General features: G+C 40.3%; 1 protein-coding gene and 1 long non-coding RNA gene across 2 annotated transcripts in view; one reads left to right on the top strand and one right to left on the bottom strand.

Annotated features, from left to right (window-relative positions):
- Positions 1–19,162, top strand: part of CCDC180 (coiled-coil domain containing 180) — a 289,632-nt gene that overhangs the window by 34,240 nt on the left and 236,230 nt on the right. Inside the window, exons 8-12 of the mRNA XM_053695554.1 lie at positions 5,331–5,441; positions 14,218–14,313; positions 15,938–16,101; positions 16,447–16,566; positions 18,314–18,393. Coding sequence (XP_053551529.1) covers positions 5,331–5,441; positions 14,218–14,313; positions 15,938–16,101; positions 16,447–16,566; positions 18,314–18,393 — 571 coding nt within the window. The remainder of the gene's footprint in view (positions 1–5,330; positions 5,442–14,217; positions 14,314–15,937; positions 16,102–16,446; positions 16,567–18,313; positions 18,394–19,162) is intronic.
- LOC128642758 (uncharacterized) overlaps positions 946–19,162 on the bottom strand; it is a 341,511-nt gene continuing 323,294 nt past the window's right edge. The window contains exon 3 of the long non-coding RNA XR_008399702.1: positions 946–1,005. This is a non-coding gene — a long non-coding RNA (uncharacterized LOC128642758). The remainder of the gene's footprint in view (positions 1,006–19,162) is intronic.

Below are 19,162 nucleotides of genomic sequence, written 5' to 3'. Positions count from 1 at the left end.
GTGTATCATATTTGTAATATGAATACAACCTCACTTCTGTATGTGTGCATCACATTTGTAATATGAATACAACCTCACTTCTGTATGTGTGCATCACATTTGTAGTATGAATACAACCTCACTTCTGTATGTGTGCATCACATTTGTAATATGAATACAACCTCACTTCTGTATGTGTGCATCACATTTGTAATATGAATACAACCTCACTTCTGTATGTGTGCATCACATTTGTAGTATGAATACAACCTCACTTCTGTATGTGTGCATCACATTTGTAATATGAATACAACCTCACTTCTGTATGTGTGCATCACATTTGTAGTATGAATATGACCTTGCTTCTGTATGTGTGTATCATGTTTGTAGTAGGAATACGACCTTGCTTCTGTATGTGTGCATCACATTTGTAGTATGAATAAACCCTCACTTCGGTATGTGTCATTTGTAATATGAATATGTCCTCGCTTCTGTATGTGTGCATCACATTTGTAGTATAAATACGACCTCGCTTCTGTATGTGTACATCAAGTAAAATGTACATATCCAAAAAACCTTAATTGCAGCTATCTAGCAGTGACAGGGCTGTGTCAGTGTCACATCTTTTTATTGTGATATGGTCACCTTGCATAAAATATTTAGCCCTGGGTTTGGGTAGCCTAAGACATAACAGCGAGGCATGTGATTACAGTGTTTTTCACAGATTGTGTTAATGGAAATGTGACACCATGTAAACAACATATGGTATGTGTAGTAAATACACACTAGATAACAAATGATACTACATACCACTCTATATACAGCAACATATTAGACTTATTTACATGATGTAGCTCAGAGGCCCTCAGCGGTTTTTGAACAAATACAAACAAGATGAGGTATACATATGTATGACCTATGCTATTATCAAGATGACAGCCATTGTATCATTTTATTTACAACCTACCATTTGCTGCTCAGTCGTGTCGCTGCTTATTTATGCTTAGTGATTAGTGAAGCAGTAGTCTGAGGGGAAAAAGATAAAGTAAATTTAGCCTAGTATAACAAGTACATTATCAATGTTTAGCACATCTAGAAGCTCAAACGTCAGTGTGATTGAACAATGCCTTAGCTTGTAGTCTCTCTGTCAAGACCCCAATGCAGCGCTGCTCTTACCGACACAAACATTAGCCTAAAGGGATAGCAAAGTCTAAAACTTTCATGATTCAGTCATTGGGAGGGGGTAGGTGCATATATATATATATATATATATATATATATATATATATATATAAATATGTATGTGTGTGTGTGTGTGTGTGTGTGTGTTTCAGTGGGGAAGACAATCTATATCTATATACTGTACTTACATTGGTCAGTGGGTTCATTGGTGTCAGTGGGATGGGGTAGGTATATGTGTGTATGTATATATATATATATATATATATATATATATATATGTGTGTGTGTGTGTGTTTCAGTGGGGAAGACAATCTATATCTATATTCTGTACTTACATTGGTGTCAGTGGGAGGGGGTAGGTGTATATATATATATATATATATATGTGTGTGTGTTTCAGTGGGGAAGACAATCTATATCTATATTCTGTACTTACATTGGTGTCAGTGGGAGGGGGTAGGTGTATATATATATATATATATATATATATGAACAAAAAGATGAGTGTAGGGGTGGCGCTGTAAAAACACCCTAAAAATATATAAAAGAATAACAAGAGTGGTGTACTTGCTGCCTGTGAATGTCTATCCAGAGAAAACTGTGCCCCCAGGAACAGTTGACCTGATAGATAAAAATGTGTGATAAAGAGAGGGAAAAAGGGGATAAGGAATATTCAAGAAGGCGCAACACTCTGGATGAAGGTCCCTAAATTTGGGAGTAGTGAGAAGGGTTGGTTCAAAAAACCGTGTTATCTGGAATAGAACAACTGGCTAATGTATACACTTGGGATGCCAAATAATTAAAAATGATGTAATTCAGAAAAAAGGTGATTATAATTATTATTAAGTATCACTCTTGTGAGCTCATATTTTGTTGGTAGCAAAAGGTATCAAGAATCAATGTATACAATATACACAATGTACTGATTTGAATGTTATTGATAGCGATGTTATAGCCGCATAACTAGTGTAATGCCCGCTGGATAGTGTATGACATAATATGTGCACAAAGACATTTAACAAAAAGCAGCCACCTTAAATGCAGGAGTAATCCAAGTATTAGCAAAAATCACTAAGCCTAATACTTTAAATATTATGATAGCCTGAATATGCCATAAATAATAATAATTGGAAAGGTTGAATATCAATCTGTATCGTAACAAAAATAGCCCTGTAAAAGTTCAAAATACAAGTCCAATATTGGATGAAAGCTTCTATGGCTATAGATGGATGCAAATAATACAAATTAATTAGGCAAATATAGCGATGAATCCACGTTCCACAACGAGCCCGTTGGGAGTATACTTACACTCCGTTACCTCAATCTCATGAGGTAAGTGCCGCGTAGTGTATAGGTAGTTCTCCTTCCCGGTATCTGCGGTAAAGTGGAGCGGTGTCCTCCTTCGATTCAGAGATCTCTTTTGCACTCTTTCTCGAATTAGGACAGCCCGTTGGAGCCGGTACTAGCAAGCATGCTTCTTCTCTACGGTGTCTGCTGTAGAGGACATATAGAGGTCACCGGGATATCTCGGTAGCAGATATAGTATATACAATGAAAACGAAGATGCAGAGGACATAAAGAGACTATGTCATACGGTATCAGCTTGCTTTTGTTTCAAGCCTAGTATCTTCACTGAATAGTTTTGATGCTACTAGCTGGCAGCCATTGCAACTTTTTTATGTACCTAGCAGAGACAGGCTGTCTCTGCTAGGTACATAAAAAAGTTGCTTCCGGGGACCCGTACGCTTTCTCTTTGGATGCTGGGAAACGTAGTTTTACTGCTTTAGAGTCTCCTTGCAATGGCTGCCAGCTAGTAGCATCAAAACTATTCAGTGAAGATACTATGCTTGAAACAAAAGCAAGCTGATACCATATGACATAGTCTCTTTATGTCCTCTGCATCTTCGTTTTCATTGTATATACTATATCTGCTACCGAGATATCCCGGTGACCTCTATATGTCCTCTACAGCAGACACCGTAGAGAAGAAGCATGCTTGCTAGTACCGGCTCCAGCGGGCTGTCCTAATTCGAGAAAGAGTGCAAAAGAGATCTCTGGATCGAAGGAGGACACCGCTCCACTTTACCGCAGATACCGGGAAGGAGAACTACCTATACACTACGCGGCACTTACCTCATGAGATTGAGGTAACGGAGTGTAAGTATACTCCCAACGGGCTCGTTGTGGAACGTGGATTCATCGCTATATTTGCCTAATTAATTTGTATTATTTGCATCCATCTACAGCCATAGAAGCTTTCATCTAATATTGGACTTGTATTTTGAACTTTTACAGGGCTATTTTTGTTACGATACAGATTGATATTCAACCTTTCCAATTATTATTATTTATGGCATATTCAGGCTATCATAATATTTAAAGTATTAGGCTTAGTGATTTTTGCTAATACTTGGATTACTCCTGCATTTAAGGTGGCTGCTTTTTGTTAAATGTCTTTGTGCACATATTATGTCATACACTATCCAGCGGGCATTACACTAGTTATGCGGCTATAACATCGCTATCAATAACATTCAAATCAGTACATTGTGTATATTGTATACATTGATTCTTGATACCTTTTGCTACCAACAAAATATGAGCTCACAAGAGTGATACTTAATAATAATTATAATCACCTTTTTTCTGAATTACATCATTTTAATTATTTGGCATCCCAAGTGTATACATTAGCCAGTTGTTCTATTCCAGATAACACGGTTTTTTAAACCAACCCTTCTCACTACTCCCAAATTTAGGGACCTTCATCCAGAGTGTTGTGCCTTCTTGAATATTCCTTATCCCCTTTTTCCCTCTCTTTATCACATATATATATATATAGATATATATATATATATATATATATATATATATATATATATATATATATATATATATATATGTGTGTGTGTGTGTGTTTCAGTGGGGAAGACAATCTTTATCTATATTCTGTACTTACATTGGTGTCAGTGGGAGGGGGTAGGTGTGTATATATATATATATATATATATATATATATATATGTGTGTGTGTGTGTGTGTGTGTGTTTCAGTGGGGAAGACAATCTTTATCTATATTCTGTACTTACATTGGTGTCAGTGGGAGGGGGTAGGTGCATATATATATATATATATATATATATATGTGTGTGTGTGTGTTTCAGTGGGGAAGACAATCTTTATCTATATTCTGTACTTACATTGGTCAGTGGGTTCATTGGTGTCAGTGGGACGCTCAAAGCTTCACCCCTACAGAATAAGAGGTAGCGGGTAGTTCACTGGGTGGGGGGGCAGCATAAATGTATGTCGGGTCGTGGCCCACTGTGCTTTATTCTCTTTGTATCCTTTGTTAAAAAGCTTCCCTGGTAAGACCCAGGAGCAGCAATAGAGTACTAGAATCTAGATGAACACATCTGGTGAGCTAATGACTAAAGGCATATGTGTAGCCACCAATCAGCAGCTAGCTTGCAATATTACTGCTCCTAAGCCAAAATAACTATGCTTTTCAACAAAGGGTAACAAGAGAAAAAAAAGCAAATTATATAATAGAAGTAAATTGAAAAGCTGTTTAGAATAGCATGCTCTGTCTGAATCATAAAAGTTTAATTTTGACTTTACTGTCCCTAAAAAGATTTTAATTAAAAGGTCTATACGCTTTAGAATGTTGGTCTTTTTCACCAACAATCCATTTCAGAATTATCAGTAGAGTTGTAGCAATTACATTTTGTGTCACATGTGCACATGAATGTTTTTATCTAGTGTGCGTGTTGGCGTATTGGCCGGCTTTATAGGTGCTTGCTTTAGTATAGAAAATTCTGTAAAATTGCCTCCCCTAGGCTACGGCAACGTTAGGTAAATATTAACCCCTTGGCCGCCTTGAGTTATTTGTACCCTACGGTGGGTAAAGCAGACATACTAAGGAGAACTAATTAAACACAGTAAAAATAGTTTTGATTTCTATGATAAGAAGAAATTCTCATCCTTAGGAACAGATTGCTTTGAGGTTAAAAATAAATAAAATTTCAGACCATGCACAGTGACACAGGAATAAAAACAAAAGCAATTTTAGTGCAGTAACTTCTATTTTCTATATATTTTTTTTAAAAAGGATGTTCCTTTAAACATGATCAAGTATTTATGTAATTTTTTCTGTCATATCTGTCCTTGCAGACGCTAAAGGATATTTGGGATAAGGTGACTGAGGCGACACTGTGCAGAAGACAATGGATAAATGAAACAGAACAGAATTTATTTGAGCTGGAGGAAAAGCGAGCAGAGCGAGTATGTGAAACGCGTTGTCTAAGTAACCATATTTACATATACACAGCGGTCTGTGAGATAATAACATAAAGCAAATAATAATGATGTAAAAAGAGATGCACCCAGTCATATTTATGCCTATGTGATATATAAAGATGGCTCCCGCAGCTCTGGTGATTGATAACAGAAATATCAGTTTGTCAAGACAAACAACAAATATACGGCTAGATTTAGAGTTCTGCGGCCAAAGGGGTGCGTTAGCTACGCGTGCTTTTTTTCTCCCGCAGCTTTTAAATACCGCTGGTATTTAGAGTTCACAGAAGGGCTGCGTTAGGCTCCAAAAAGGGAGCGTATAGCATATTTACCGCCACTGCAACTCTAAATACCAGCGGTGCTTACGGACGCGGCCAGCTTCAAAAACGTGCTCGTGCACGATTCCCCCATAGGAAACAATTGGGCTGTTTGAGCTGAAAAAAAACCTAACACCTGCAAAAAAGCAGCGTTCAGCTCCTAACGCAGCCCCATTGTTTCCTATGGGGAAACACTTCCTAAGTCTGCACCTAACACCCTAACATGAACCCCGAGTCTAAACACCCCTAATCTTACACTTATTAACCCCTAATCTGCCACCCCCGCTATCGCTGACCCCTGCATTATACTATTAACCCCTAATCTGCCGCTCCGTACACCGCCGCAACCTACATTATACTTATGAACCCCTAATCTGCTGCCCCTAACACCGCCGACCCCTATATTATATTTATTAACTCCTAATCTGCCCCCCACAACGTCGCCGACACCTAACTTCAATTATTAACCCCTAATCTGCCGACCGGACCTCCCCGCTACTATAATAAATGTATAAACCCCTAATCCGCCTCACTCCCGCCTCAATAACCCTATAATAAATATTATTAACCCCTAATTTAATCTGCCCTCCCTAACATCGCCGACAGCTAACTTCAAGTATTAACCCCTAATCTGCCGACCGGACCTCACCGCTACTCTAATAAATTTATTAACCCCTAAAGCTAAGTCTAACCTTAACACTAACACCCCTCTAAGTTAAATATAATTTAAATCTAACAAAATAAATTAACTCTTATTAAATAAATTATTCCTATTTAAAGCTAAATACTTACCTGTAAAATAAACCCTAATATAGCTACAATATAAATTATAATTATATTGTAGCTATTTTAGGATTAATATTTATTTTACAGGAAACTTTGTATTTATTTTAACCAGGTACAATAGCTATTAAATAGTTAAGAACTATTTAATAGCTAAAATAGTTAAAATAATTCCAAAATTACCTGTAAAATAAATCCTAACCTAAGTTACAATTAAACCTATCACTACACTATCAATAAATTAATTACATAAACTACCTACAATTATCTACAATTAAACCTAACATTACACTATCAATAAATTAATTAAATACAATACCTACAAATAAATACAATTAAATAAACTAACTAAAGTACAAAAAATAAAAAAGCTAAGTTACAAAAAAAAAAAGAAAAAAGTTACAAACATTTTTAAAATATTACAACAATTTTAAGCTAATTACACCTAATCTAAGCCCCCTAATAAAATAACAAAGCCCCCCAAAATAAAAAAATGCCCTACCCTATTCTAAATTAAAAAAGTTCAAAGCTCTTTTACCTTACCAGCCCTTAAAAGGGCCTTTTGTGGGGCATGCCCCAAAGAAAACTGCTTTTTTGCCTGTAAAAAAAAAATACAACCCCCCCAACATTAAAACCCACCACCCACATACCCCTAATCTAACCCAAACCCCCTTAAATAAACCTAACACTACCCCCCTGAAGATCATCCTACCTTGAGTTGTCTTCACTCAGCCGAGCCACCGATGGAACCGAAGAAGAGATCCGGAGCGGCAGAAGTCTTCCATCCCGGCAGTGTCATCTTCCAAGCGGCGCTGAAGAAGTCTTCCATCCCGGCGATGTCATCTTCCAAGCGGGGTCTTCAATCTTCTTCTTCAGGATCAATCTTCATTCCGCCAACGCGGAACATCCTTCTTCCCCGACGGACTACCGACGAATGAAGGCTCCTTTAAGGGACGTCATCCAAGATGGCGTCCCTCGAATTCCGATTGGCTGATAGGATTCTATCAGCCAATCGGAATTAAGGTAGGAAAATTCTGATTGGCTGATGGAATCAGCCAATCAGATTCAAGTTCAATCCGATTGGCTGATCCAATCAGCCAATCAGATTGAGCTCGCATTCTATTGGCTGTTCCGATCAGCCAATAGAATGCGAGCTCAATCTGATTGGCTGATTGGATCAGCCAATCGGATTGAACTTGAATCTGATTGGCTGATTCCATCAGCCAATCAGAATTTTCCTACCTTAATTCCGATTGGCTGATAGAATCCTATCAGCCAATTGGAATTCAAGGGACACCATCTTGGATGACGTCCCTTAAAGGAGCCTTCATTCGTCGGTAGTCCGTCGGGGAAGAAGGATGTTCCGCGTCGGCGGAATGAAGATGGATCCTGAAGAAGATTGAAGACCCCGCTTGGAAGATGACATCGCCCGGATGGAAGACTTCTTCAGCGCAGCTTGGAAGATGACATCGCCGGGATAGAAGACTTCTTCAGCGCCGCCTGGAGGATCACTTCATCGGATGGAAGATTTCTTCAGCACCCCTTGAAGGATCACTTCTGCCGCTCCGGATCTCTTCTTCGGTTCCATCGGTGGCTCGGCTGAGTGAAGACAACTCAAGGTAGGATGATCTTCAGGGGGGTAGTGTTAGGTTTATTTAAGGGGGGTTTGGGTTAGATTAGGGGTATGTGGGTGGTGGGTTTTAATGTTGGGGGGGTTGTATTTTTCTTTTACAGGCAAAAGAGCAGTTTTCTTTGGGGCATGCCCCACAAAAGGCCCTTTTAAGGGCTGGTAAGGTAAAAGAGCTTTGAACTTTTTTAATTTAGAATAGGGTAGGGCATTTTTTTATTTTGGGGGGCTTTGTTATTTTATTAGGGGGCTTAGATTAAGTGTAATTAGCTTAAAATTGTTGTAATATTTTTAAAATGTTTGTAACTTATTTTTTTAATTTTTTGTAACTTAGCTTTTTTTATTTTTTGTACTTTAGTTAGTTTATTTAATTGTATTTAATTAATTTATTGATAGTGTAGTGTTAGGTTTAATTGTAGATAATTGTAGGTAGTTTATGTAATTAATTTATTGATAGTGTAGTGTTAGGTTTAATTGTAACTTAGGTTAGGATTTATTTTACAGGTAATTTTGGAATTATTTTAACTAGGTAGCTATTAAATAGTAAATAACTATTTAATAGCTATTGTACCTGGTTAAAATAAATACAAAGTTTCCTGTAAAATAAATATTAATCCTAAAATAGCTACAATATAATTATAATTTATATTGTAGCTATATTAGGGTTTATTTTACAGGTAAGTATTTAGCTTTAAATAGGAATAATTTATTTAATAAGAGTTAATTTATTTCGTTAGATTTAAATTATATTTAACTTAGAGGGGTGTTAGTGTTAAGGTTAGACTTAGCTTTAGGGGTTAATATATTTATTAGAGTAGCGGTGAGGTCCGGTCGGCAGATTAGGGGTTAATACTTGAAGTTAACTGTCGGCGATGTTAGGGAGGGCAGATTAGATTAGGGGTTAATAATATTTATTATAGGGTTATTGAGGCGGGAGTGAGGCGGATTAGGGGTTTATACATTTATTATAGTAGCGGGGAGGTCCGGTTGGCAGATTAGGGGTTAATTATTGTAGGTAGCTGGCGGCGACGTTGTGGGGGGCAGATTAGGGGTTAATAAATATAATATAGGGGTCGGCGGTGTTAGGGGCAGCAGATTAGGGGTACATAAGTATAACGTAGGTGGAGGCGATGTGCGTTCGGCAGATTAGGGGTTAAAAAAATTTAATCGAGTGGTGGCGATGTGGGGGGACCTCGGTTTAGGGGTACATAGGTAGTTTATGGGTGTTAGTGTACTTTAGAGCACAGTAGTTAAGAGCTTTATGAACCGGCGTTAGCCCAGAAAGCTCTTAATTCCTGGCTTTTTTCTGCGGCTGGAGTTTTGTCGTTAGATTTCTAACGCTCACTTCAGCCAAGACTCTAAATACCGGCGTTAGAAAGATCCCATTGAAAAGATAGGATACGCAAATGGCGTAGGGGGATCTGCGGTATGGAAAAGTTGCGGCTGCAAAGTGAGCGTTAGACCCTTTAATGACTGACTCCAAATACCAGCGGGCGGTAAAAACCAGCGTTAGGACCCCCTAACGCTGGTTTTGACGGCTACCACAGAACTCTAAATCTAGGCGATAGTGTTCTCTTTTACATGCAACAAAGAAAAACCCCTTCACAAGACATTAATCACCTCTAGCTGTTTATAATCATTGTGCTTTGTCTCACGCTCCCTGGTAAGGCCAAAAATACAAATCCTGCAAATCCAAATGCTGCAAATCCAACAGCTGCTTTAGGCAATTTTCAGCACTTTGCACACCTAGGTTACTGACAAAGCACTATTGTTTTCACAGAATATAAAATAGTGGGAGAGGAGCGCCACTTAAAGGGACATTTACCTGCTACAGTAGGTACTACTCACTACTATTGACAGCTGAGACTAGATACCGTTATACTATTTCTGCTCTGTATTGTGCGTGCTAACCTGGAGTGCACAGTACAGCTGTGAAAAAGAGGGATATTTATCAAAGGTCTGCTGGACCTGATCCAACCTTGTTCTTCTAATTGTAACTTAGCCCATCCTCGACTGTTTAGCTAAGTAATAGTGTGTGAAAGGTAGGTGCAGGGAGTGTCAGCTCCTCACTAGCTTATAGGAGATAGACAGAGGAGCCTCGACTGTTTAGCTAAGTAATAGTGTGTGAGAGGTAGGTGCAGGGAGTGTCAGCTCCTCACTAGCTTATAGGAGATAGACAGAGGAGCCTCGACTCTTTAGCTAAGTAATAGTGTGTGAGAGGTAGGTGCAGGGAGTGTCAGCTCCTCACTAGCTTATAGGCGATAGACAGAGGAGCCTCGACTGTTTAGCTAAGTAATAGTGTGTGAGAGGTAGGTGCAGGGAGTGTCAGCTCCTCACTAGCTTATAGGAGATAGACAGAGGAGCCTCGACTGTTTAGCTAAGTAATAGTGTGTGAGAGGTAGGTGCAGGGAGTGTCAGCTACTCACTAGCTTATAGGAGCTAGACAGAGGACCCTCGACTGTTTAGCTAAGTAATAGTGTGTGAAAGGTAGGTGCAGGGAGTGTCAGCTCCTCACTAGCTTATAGGAGATAGACAGAGGAGCCTCGACTGTTTAGCTAAGTAATAGTGTGTGAGAGGTAGGTGCAGGGAGTGTCAGCTCCTCACTAGAATATAGGAGATAGACAGAGGAGCCTCGACTGTTTAGCTAAGTAATAGTGTGTGAGAGGTAGGTGCAGGGAGTGTCAGCTCCTCACTAGCTTATAGGAGATAGACAGAGGAGCCTCGACTGTTTAGCTAAGTAATAGTGTGTGAAAGGTAGGTGCAGGGAGTGTCAGCTCCTCACTAGCTTATAGGCGATAGACAGAGGAGCCTCGACTGTTTAGCTAAGTAATAGTGTGTGAGAGGTAGGTGCAGGGAGTGTCAGCTCCTCACTAGCTTATAGGAGATAGACAGAGGAGCCTCAACTGTTTAGCTAAGTAATAGTGTGTGAGAGGTAGGTGCAGGGAGTGTCAGCTCCTCACTAGCTTATAGGAGATAGACAGAGGAGCCTCGACTGTTTAGCTAAGTAATAGTGTGTGAAAGGTAGGTGCAGGGAGTGTCAGCTACTCACTAGAATATAGGAGATAGACAGAGGAGCCTCGACTGTTTAGCTAAGTAATAGTGTGTGAAAGGTAGGTGCAGGGAGTGTCAGCTCCTCACTAGCTTATAGGAGATAGACAGAGGAGCCTCGACTGTTTAGCTAAGTAATAGTGTGTGAAAGGTAGGTGCAGGGAGTGTCAGCTCCTCACTAGCTTATAGGCGATAGACAGAGGAGCCTCGACTGTTTAGCTAAGTAATAGTGTGTGAGAGGTAGGTGCAGGGAGTGTCAGCTCCTCACTAGCTTATAGGAGATAGACAGAGGAGCCTCGACTGTTTAGCTAAGTAATAGTGTGTGAGAGGTAGGTGCAGGGAGTGTCAGCTCCTCACTAGCTTATAGGAGATAGACAGAGGAGCCTCGACTCTTTAGCTAAGTAATAGTGTGTGAGAGGTAGGTGCAGGGAGTGTCAGCTCCTCACTAGCTTATAGGAGATAGACAGAGGAGCCTCGACTGTTTAGCTAAGTAATAGTGTGTGAGAGGTAGGTGCAGGGAGTGTCAGCTCCTCACTAGCTTATAGGAGATAGACAGAGGAGCCTCGACTGTTTAGCTAAGTAATAGTGTGTGAGAGGTAGGTGCAGGGAGTGTCAGCTCCTCACTAGCTTATAGGAGATAGACAGAGGAGCCTCGACTGTTTAGCTAAGTAATAGTGTGTGAAAGGTAGGTGCAGGGAGTGTCAGCTCCTCACTAGCTTATAGGAGATAGACAGAGGACCCTCGACTGTTTAGCTAAGTAATAGTGTGTGAAAGGTAGGTGCAGGGAGTCAGCTCCTCACTAGAATATAGGAGATAGACAGAGGAGCCTCGACTGTTTAGCTAAGTAATAGTGTGTGAAAGGTAGGTGCAGGGAGTGTCAGCTCCTCACTAGCTTATAGGCGATAGACAGAGGAGCCTCGACTGTTTAGCTAAGTAATAGTGTGTGAAAGGTAGGTGCAGGGAGTGTCAGCTCCTCACTAGCTTATAGGAGATAGACAGAGGAGCCTCGACTGTTTAGCTAAGTAATAGTGTGTGAAAGGTAGGTGCAGGGAGTGTCAGCTCCTCACTAGCTTATAGGCGATAGACAGAGGAGCCTCGACTGTTTAGCTAAGTAATAGTGTGTGAAAGGTAGGTGCAGGGAGTGTCAGCTCCTCACTAGCTTATAGGAGATAGACAGAGGAGCCTCGACTGTTTAGCTAAGTAATAGTGTGTGAAAGGTAGGTGCAGGGAGTGTCAGCTCCTCACTAGAATATAGGAGATAGACAGAGGAGCCTCGACTGTTTAGCTAAGTAATAGTGTGTGAGAGGTAGGTGCAGGGAGTGTCAGCTCCTCACTAGCTTATAGGCGATAGACAGAGGAGCCTCGACTGTTTAGCTAAGTAATAGTGTGTGAGAGGTAGGTGCAGGGAGTGTCAGCTCCTCACTAGCTTATAGGAGATAGACAGAGGAGCCTCGACTGTTTAGCTAAGTAATAGTGTGTGAGAGGTAGGTGCAGGGAGTGTCAGCTCCTCACTAGCTTATAGGAGATAGACAGAGGAGCCTCGACTGTTTAGCTAAGTAATAGTGTGTGAGAGGTAGGTGCAGGGAGTGTCAGCTCCTCACTAGCTTATAGGAGATAGACAGAGGAGCCTCGACTGTTTAGCTAAGTAATAGTGTGTGAGAGGTAGGTGCAGGGAGTGTCAGCTCCTCACTAGAATATAGGAGATAGACAGAGGAGCCTCGACTGTTTAGCTAAGTAATAGTGTGTGAGAGGTAGGTGCAGGGAGTGTCAGCTCCTCACTAGCTTATAGGAGATAGACAGAGGAGCCTCGACTGTTTAGCTAAGTAATAGTGTGTGAGAGGTAGGTGCAGGGAGTGTCAGCTCCTCACTAGAATATAGGAGATAGACAGAGGAGCCTCGACTGTTTAGCTAAGTAATAGTGTGTGAGAGGTAGGTGCAGGGAGTGTCAGCTCCTCACTAGCTTATAGGAGATAGACAGAGGAGCCTCGACTGTTTAGCTAAGTAATAGTGTGTGAGAGGTAGGTGCAGGGAGTGTCAGCTCCTCACTAGCTTATAGGAGATAGACAGAGGAGCCTCGACTGTTTAGCTAAGTAATAGTGTGTGAGAGGTAGGTGCAGGGAGTGTCAGCTCCTCACTAGCTTATAGGAGATAGACAGAGGAGCCTCGACTGTTTAGCTAAGTAATAGTGTGTGAGAGGTAGGTGCAGGGAGTGTCAGCTCCTCACTAGCTTATAGGAGATAGACAGAGGAGCCTCGACTGTTTAGCTAAGTAATAGTGTGTGAGAGGTAGGTGCAGGGAGTGTCAGCTCCTCACTAGCTTATAGGAGATAGACAGAGGAGCCTCGACTGTTTAGCTAAGTAATAGTGTGTGAGAGGTAGGTGCAGGGAGTGTCAGCTACTCACTAGCTTACTCACTTCGCTAGTGCAAAAGCATAAAAGGTGGTTTTAAAATACTGGTCTTTATGACTTTTAATGTTTTATACGTTTAAAAACGTTTTTTAGCATTCTGTTTTATTTGTGTTGTTATGTCCAATACTTTTGGATAGATTGATTTTTACAAATAGCTAGCTGATTCAAGGGAGACGTCCCTATATGTGATTGTATTGCTATGCTGATGATATGAACACCGTTTACATTTAAATAAATCCTTGATTATATACCTATATGTCATCATTTTAGCTACTATTCGCAATAGGAGAGCTTTTTTCTGAGATATATATATATATGCATACTATTTGTTTGGAGATATATATAGATATTCTTGTATAAATAGTGTCTGCTGCATAAGCGCTCTTTTCCTTTTTTATTTTCTACTGTTTAGCTAAGCAATTCATGCAGTGAAAAAGTCAATAATTACACAATTGTACACTTTATAATTAGCCGCTGGATTTAAAAACTGTCAACGCCTGGTTGTTTCTGCATATTCAGGTGTATAAATCTTGCAGTATCTGAGGTTAGGAGCTAATAAAACAGCATTGCTTTGTTTGCAGATCACTGAAATACTGAAAAGCTACACAGCTCTCCTGACAGAGATTAGCTATCTCATGCAGTCCGATGTGCACAGAATGGTCCACTCAGAAGCTATGGTGAGGCGTTTAGTGCTAGTTTTGATGTAGGTTATAGATAGTTTGTTTTAATGTAGACATTTATTTATGGAAAGTTTTATTTCATGTACAGAAACATCCAAACAAAAGTTTTCCAGTATTTTGTCCTTCAGAAAAAAAACCCCCACAAAATATTCTATATTCCTATTCTGCACCGTTTGTTCATAAAGCCACCTATGTTTGAACTTGGGGATCCTGACTTTCCTGGCCTGTCAGCTGACTTACAAGTCTGGAGTTGGCTGCTCCAAGTCTATATACGTGATGTGGTTATGTCTATGATTAAGGCTTTTTCTTGACAAAACATGTAAGACAAATCCCTGCCGTTTTTGTGAACTTTTTAACATGTGCCAATAAAAGCTGAGATTTAATGGAGCAGTGCAACTATTCTTACTGATTATGGACAGTGTCCCACAGGGTGACATCACTGGCTTGTGGCACTGATAATTAGCAGAGATAACTTGACAAAACATTGTAGCTCCAAAATCGTGAAATTAGAAAACCTTTTTGTACCTATCCCTTATTATAGAGTCAAGTCACTCACCAATATAATGAAGTTAACAGTATTTATCACGTAAGTGTTCATCGCTCCACACATGGATGAGTTCCATTGTAATGGATAAATATTGGCGTCACAAAAAGGCCTTTAAATCCTTACTGAGCAAATTCATTAAAATGGATAAACCCTCCTCTATAAAAACAGTCCAAAAAAAGATACGCAAACAAATAATTCTTGAAATGAAAAAATAAAAAGAGACAACTTGTCAGCATTGTATTAGTGAGACACAACCATGAGACAAGAAACATCAGATTGGTGATATAGTCTTTGATAAGTTCATGTGGGTCATATAGATAACACTGTGTTAATGCACAGGGAGTTATTTAAGAGCTAGCACAAGACAATACTAAATGCTAGTCAATAGATAATAAACAGTCACAGTCATGTGATCAGGGGGCTGTCAGAAGAGGCTTAGATACAAAGTAATCACAGAGGTAAATAGTGTATTAATATAACTGAGATAAGGAGCAGTCTGCAGGGGGTTAGATACAGAGTAATCACAGAGGTAAATAGTGTATTAATATAACTGAGCAACGGGATAAGATTGTGCAACTCCCCCCCAGCAGTGGGATAATAGCTTGTGTTAATGATGTAACCTAAATATTCCCCAGCCACACACTGTACCGGGCACTGCTGTGATGTCAGAGACTTTTTTTTAATGAAATGTGAGTGACAAAGTCTGTAAGAACACACACACACATCTCTCCTCCATTTCTCAGTGCAACTACACTTGCGCGATTCGTTAGTGGAGAAACCGAGCACAGCTGCAGTGTAGGGTAGGCTTGTGCAACCAGATGATATGTGAGATTTCTAGACTATAACGTTTTCATCATTTATATAATACAAATGTCACATGGGGAAGATGTGATTTAGGCACACAATATAATTCATATGTATCCCAGTCATACTAAAGAGAATAGTGCTAGAATGTAGTTTACCGCACAGTATAAATGGTGTAAATGTTTGTAGACAGTATATTATGAGCATTCTGTTGACAGTTTGTGCACAGCTTGTGTTAGTTTTACGCTGAGTAATCTTCTGTGTCATTAGATGATAAATCAGGCCTTATTAGCCAACCACCGCGCTATTGCCAGGCTGTCTGTTAACCTGATGGAGGCCGACCTGAAGCGAGAGGGGGCTCTGCGCCTGAGGTGGCAGGACCTGAACATGCAATGGAAACGCTATCAAAAAGAGAAACTGCTGCAGGAGCTCCGGTACTGACTTTAGAACTTCTAGCATAACACTGGTCCGGTACTATGGGGATCACATGTGTGCCAGAATATCTACCTTACACTAGCATCATTCTCCTGTGCATCTGTCTGAGCCAGTTATTGGGCTATACTGCTTTATATTTATGTACGTACCTGAATGTTATAGACACCGATACATCTGAATACATCTAGGAAATACCTTGACTATAATAGTCAGAAAGTAAATAAAAATAATATAGACCCTTTGCATAAACTAAGCCATCTCTCTCCCCGCCTCTTGTTGCTAATACTCCTGCACTTCCTACCACCAGCTGATGTGCAACACAAGGTTTTGTCTTTGTTTGCCAGGGGTTTTGCACACAATGAGCTGAGTCAGATCCCGGGTTACGTGAAAGCTCAGGTGGAGCAGTTGATGGGTGAGCATCAGACATTGAAGGACAAGAGGATTCATTATCTTCATGCTGTCAGGTAGAGTATTACCAGCAATATACTGCAAGCGGTGGGTGCGTCATGTTACACATAAACAACATTACCCTCAGGAGACAGGGTTTTTTGTTAACCAGCTGGTTAGGCAGTTAATGTTATTGAAGTCTAAAAACATTTTTATCATTTTTAAAGATCGCTGGGGACATTGTTACAGTCTTTACTGAACTAAGAGAATATTGTTATAGTCTTTAATGAGCTCAGATAACGTTGCTATAGTATTTACTGAGTCTTTGGTGAACTCAGAGAACGTACAATTATAGCACAATGATAAAACAATAACAGTAACAAAACACAATACAATTATAGCACAATGATAAAACAATAACAGTAACAAAACACAATACAATTATAGCACAATGATAAAACAATAACAGTAACAAAACACAATACAATTATAGCACAATGATAAAACAATAACAGTAACAAAACACAATACAATTATAGCACAATGATAAAACAATAACAGTAACAAAACACAATACAATTATAGCACAATGATAAAACAATAACAGTAACAAAACACAATACAATTATAGCACAATGATAAAACAATAATAACAATATTGTAAGTTGTGCGTTTATCTCCCAGAAAAGGGTCAAATGAAAAGCCAAAGTCCCACTCAGGAGCTACAACACATGACAGCTCCAAAACAAGAAACAGCCGATGAGCCAATCAGAAAGAGCATACACATGTAGCTGCCTATCAAAAGACGTGCCCTGCTCTAAAGCTGCTATATGCTGTGGTTTCTGAAAGGAAATTTAGCTATATGCTTAACCCTTTTTGGGACCCCCTCTCTCTTCCCCCCTCTTTTGCACTCTCTCTCCCCCCCCCCTCTTTTGCACTCTCTCCCCCCCCTCTTATGCGCGCTCTCTCTCTCCCCCTCTCTTTTACGCTCTCTCCCCCCTCTCTTTTGTGCTCTCTCCCCCTCTCTTTTGGGCTCTCTCTCTCCCCCTCTCTTATGCGCTCTCTCTCTCCCCCTCTCTTTTGCGCTGTATCTCCCCCCTCTCTTTTGCGCTCTCTCTCCCACCTCTCTTTTGCTCTCTCTCTCTCTCTCCCCCTCTCTTTTACGCACTCTCTCTCCCCCTCTCTTTTACGCTCTCTCTCTCCCCCTCTCTTTTAAGCTCTATCTCCCCCCTCTCTTTTGCGCTCTCTCTCTCCCCTTCTCTTTTGCGCTGTCTCTCTCCCCTCTCTTTTATGCTCTCTCTCTTCCCCCTCTCTTTTGCGCTCTCTCTCTCCCCCTCTCTTTTGCGCTGTATCTCCCCCCCTCTCTTTTGCGCTCTCTCTCTCTCCATCCCTCTCTTTTGCTCTCTATCTCTTCCCTCTATTTTGTTCATTCCCATCTCTTTTGCTCTTTCCCCTCTATTTTGCTCTATCACCCCCCTCTCTTGCTCCTTCCCATCTATTTTGTTCTCTCCCCCTCTCTATCTTTCTCCACTTCTCTTTCTATCTCTCTCCCCTTCTCTTTCTATCTCTCTCCCTCTATCCCTCTCGCGCGTGCGACCGCGCCCGTCCATGCCCCCCGTCGCGTTCGGCCACGCCTACTTTAGCCCGCACCGGCTTTTCAGGTAGGGACTCTAAGGCCAGGTGTGCTCGCGCGCAGTCTCTACTGCGCATGACACCTTCGGACAAACACACTTGGCCTTTTATTATATAGGATGATAAAACAATAATAACAGTAACAAAACACAATACAGTTATAACACAATGATAATTTGCCCTTTTTTACAGTAACTTTGTACCCCCTTCATGCACCAAAGCACAAGTGTGTGAGTGGCACGCGTCCCTGGAGCAAGTACAGATGCAGACAGGTGAGTAATCGCGCTTTGTATGCACTGGGAATTTGCTTTTTATGGTGCTAATAAGCTGTTGCCAGTAGTTTTGTTTCTGGTGAAATAATAAAATGTTCTGTAATATTTTACCATTCATATCTGTGTAAGTTGTGCGTTTATCTCCCAGAAAAGGGTCAAATGATAAGCCCCACTCAGGAGCTACAACACATCACAGCTCCAAAACAAGAAACAGCCGATGAGCCAATCAGAAAGAGCATACACATGTAGCTGCCTATCAAAAGACTTGCCCTGCTCTAAAGCTGCTATATGCTGGCCCTTTTTGGGACCATACAATTTCAGAGTACCAAAAGTAGAATTGCAAGAATGCATAGCTTACAGGAGGGAACCTCATCGTATACCACCTAATGATAAATATATATAATATTGTGCGCATTCACATATTCCCTCATAGAAATCAATGGAGGAATGAAAGTTGGGGGGAATGCCCTGCTCGCACGCAAACCTGATCACATATTCTCACATGCACTAAACCCAAATGAAAATGTGAGTATTTCGCATTCCAATGTTCTTCACATAGAAGTATATGTTATATTTATTATACTCTATCTGCAGAACATTGGATTGTAAAATATTTAGAGTAAATATACAGTCTAACACTTTATTAAATATGACTATTGCATAACTATGCTTTTTCATGTTTTCATCCACTTAAAGGGACAGTATCCACCAATTGTCATATAGCAGCATGTAATAGACACTACTATAAAAAATAATGTGCACAGATACT

The sequence above is a fragment of the Bombina bombina genome, chromosome 12, assembly GCF_027579735.1.
Source record: "Bombina bombina isolate aBomBom1 chromosome 12, aBomBom1.pri, whole genome shotgun sequence".
NCBI classification, from domain to species: Eukaryota; Metazoa; Chordata; class Amphibia; order Anura; family Bombinatoridae; genus Bombina; species Bombina bombina.
The sequence above is the reverse complement of the archived record's forward strand: the minus strand, read 5'-3'. Positions and strand labels throughout refer to the sequence as shown.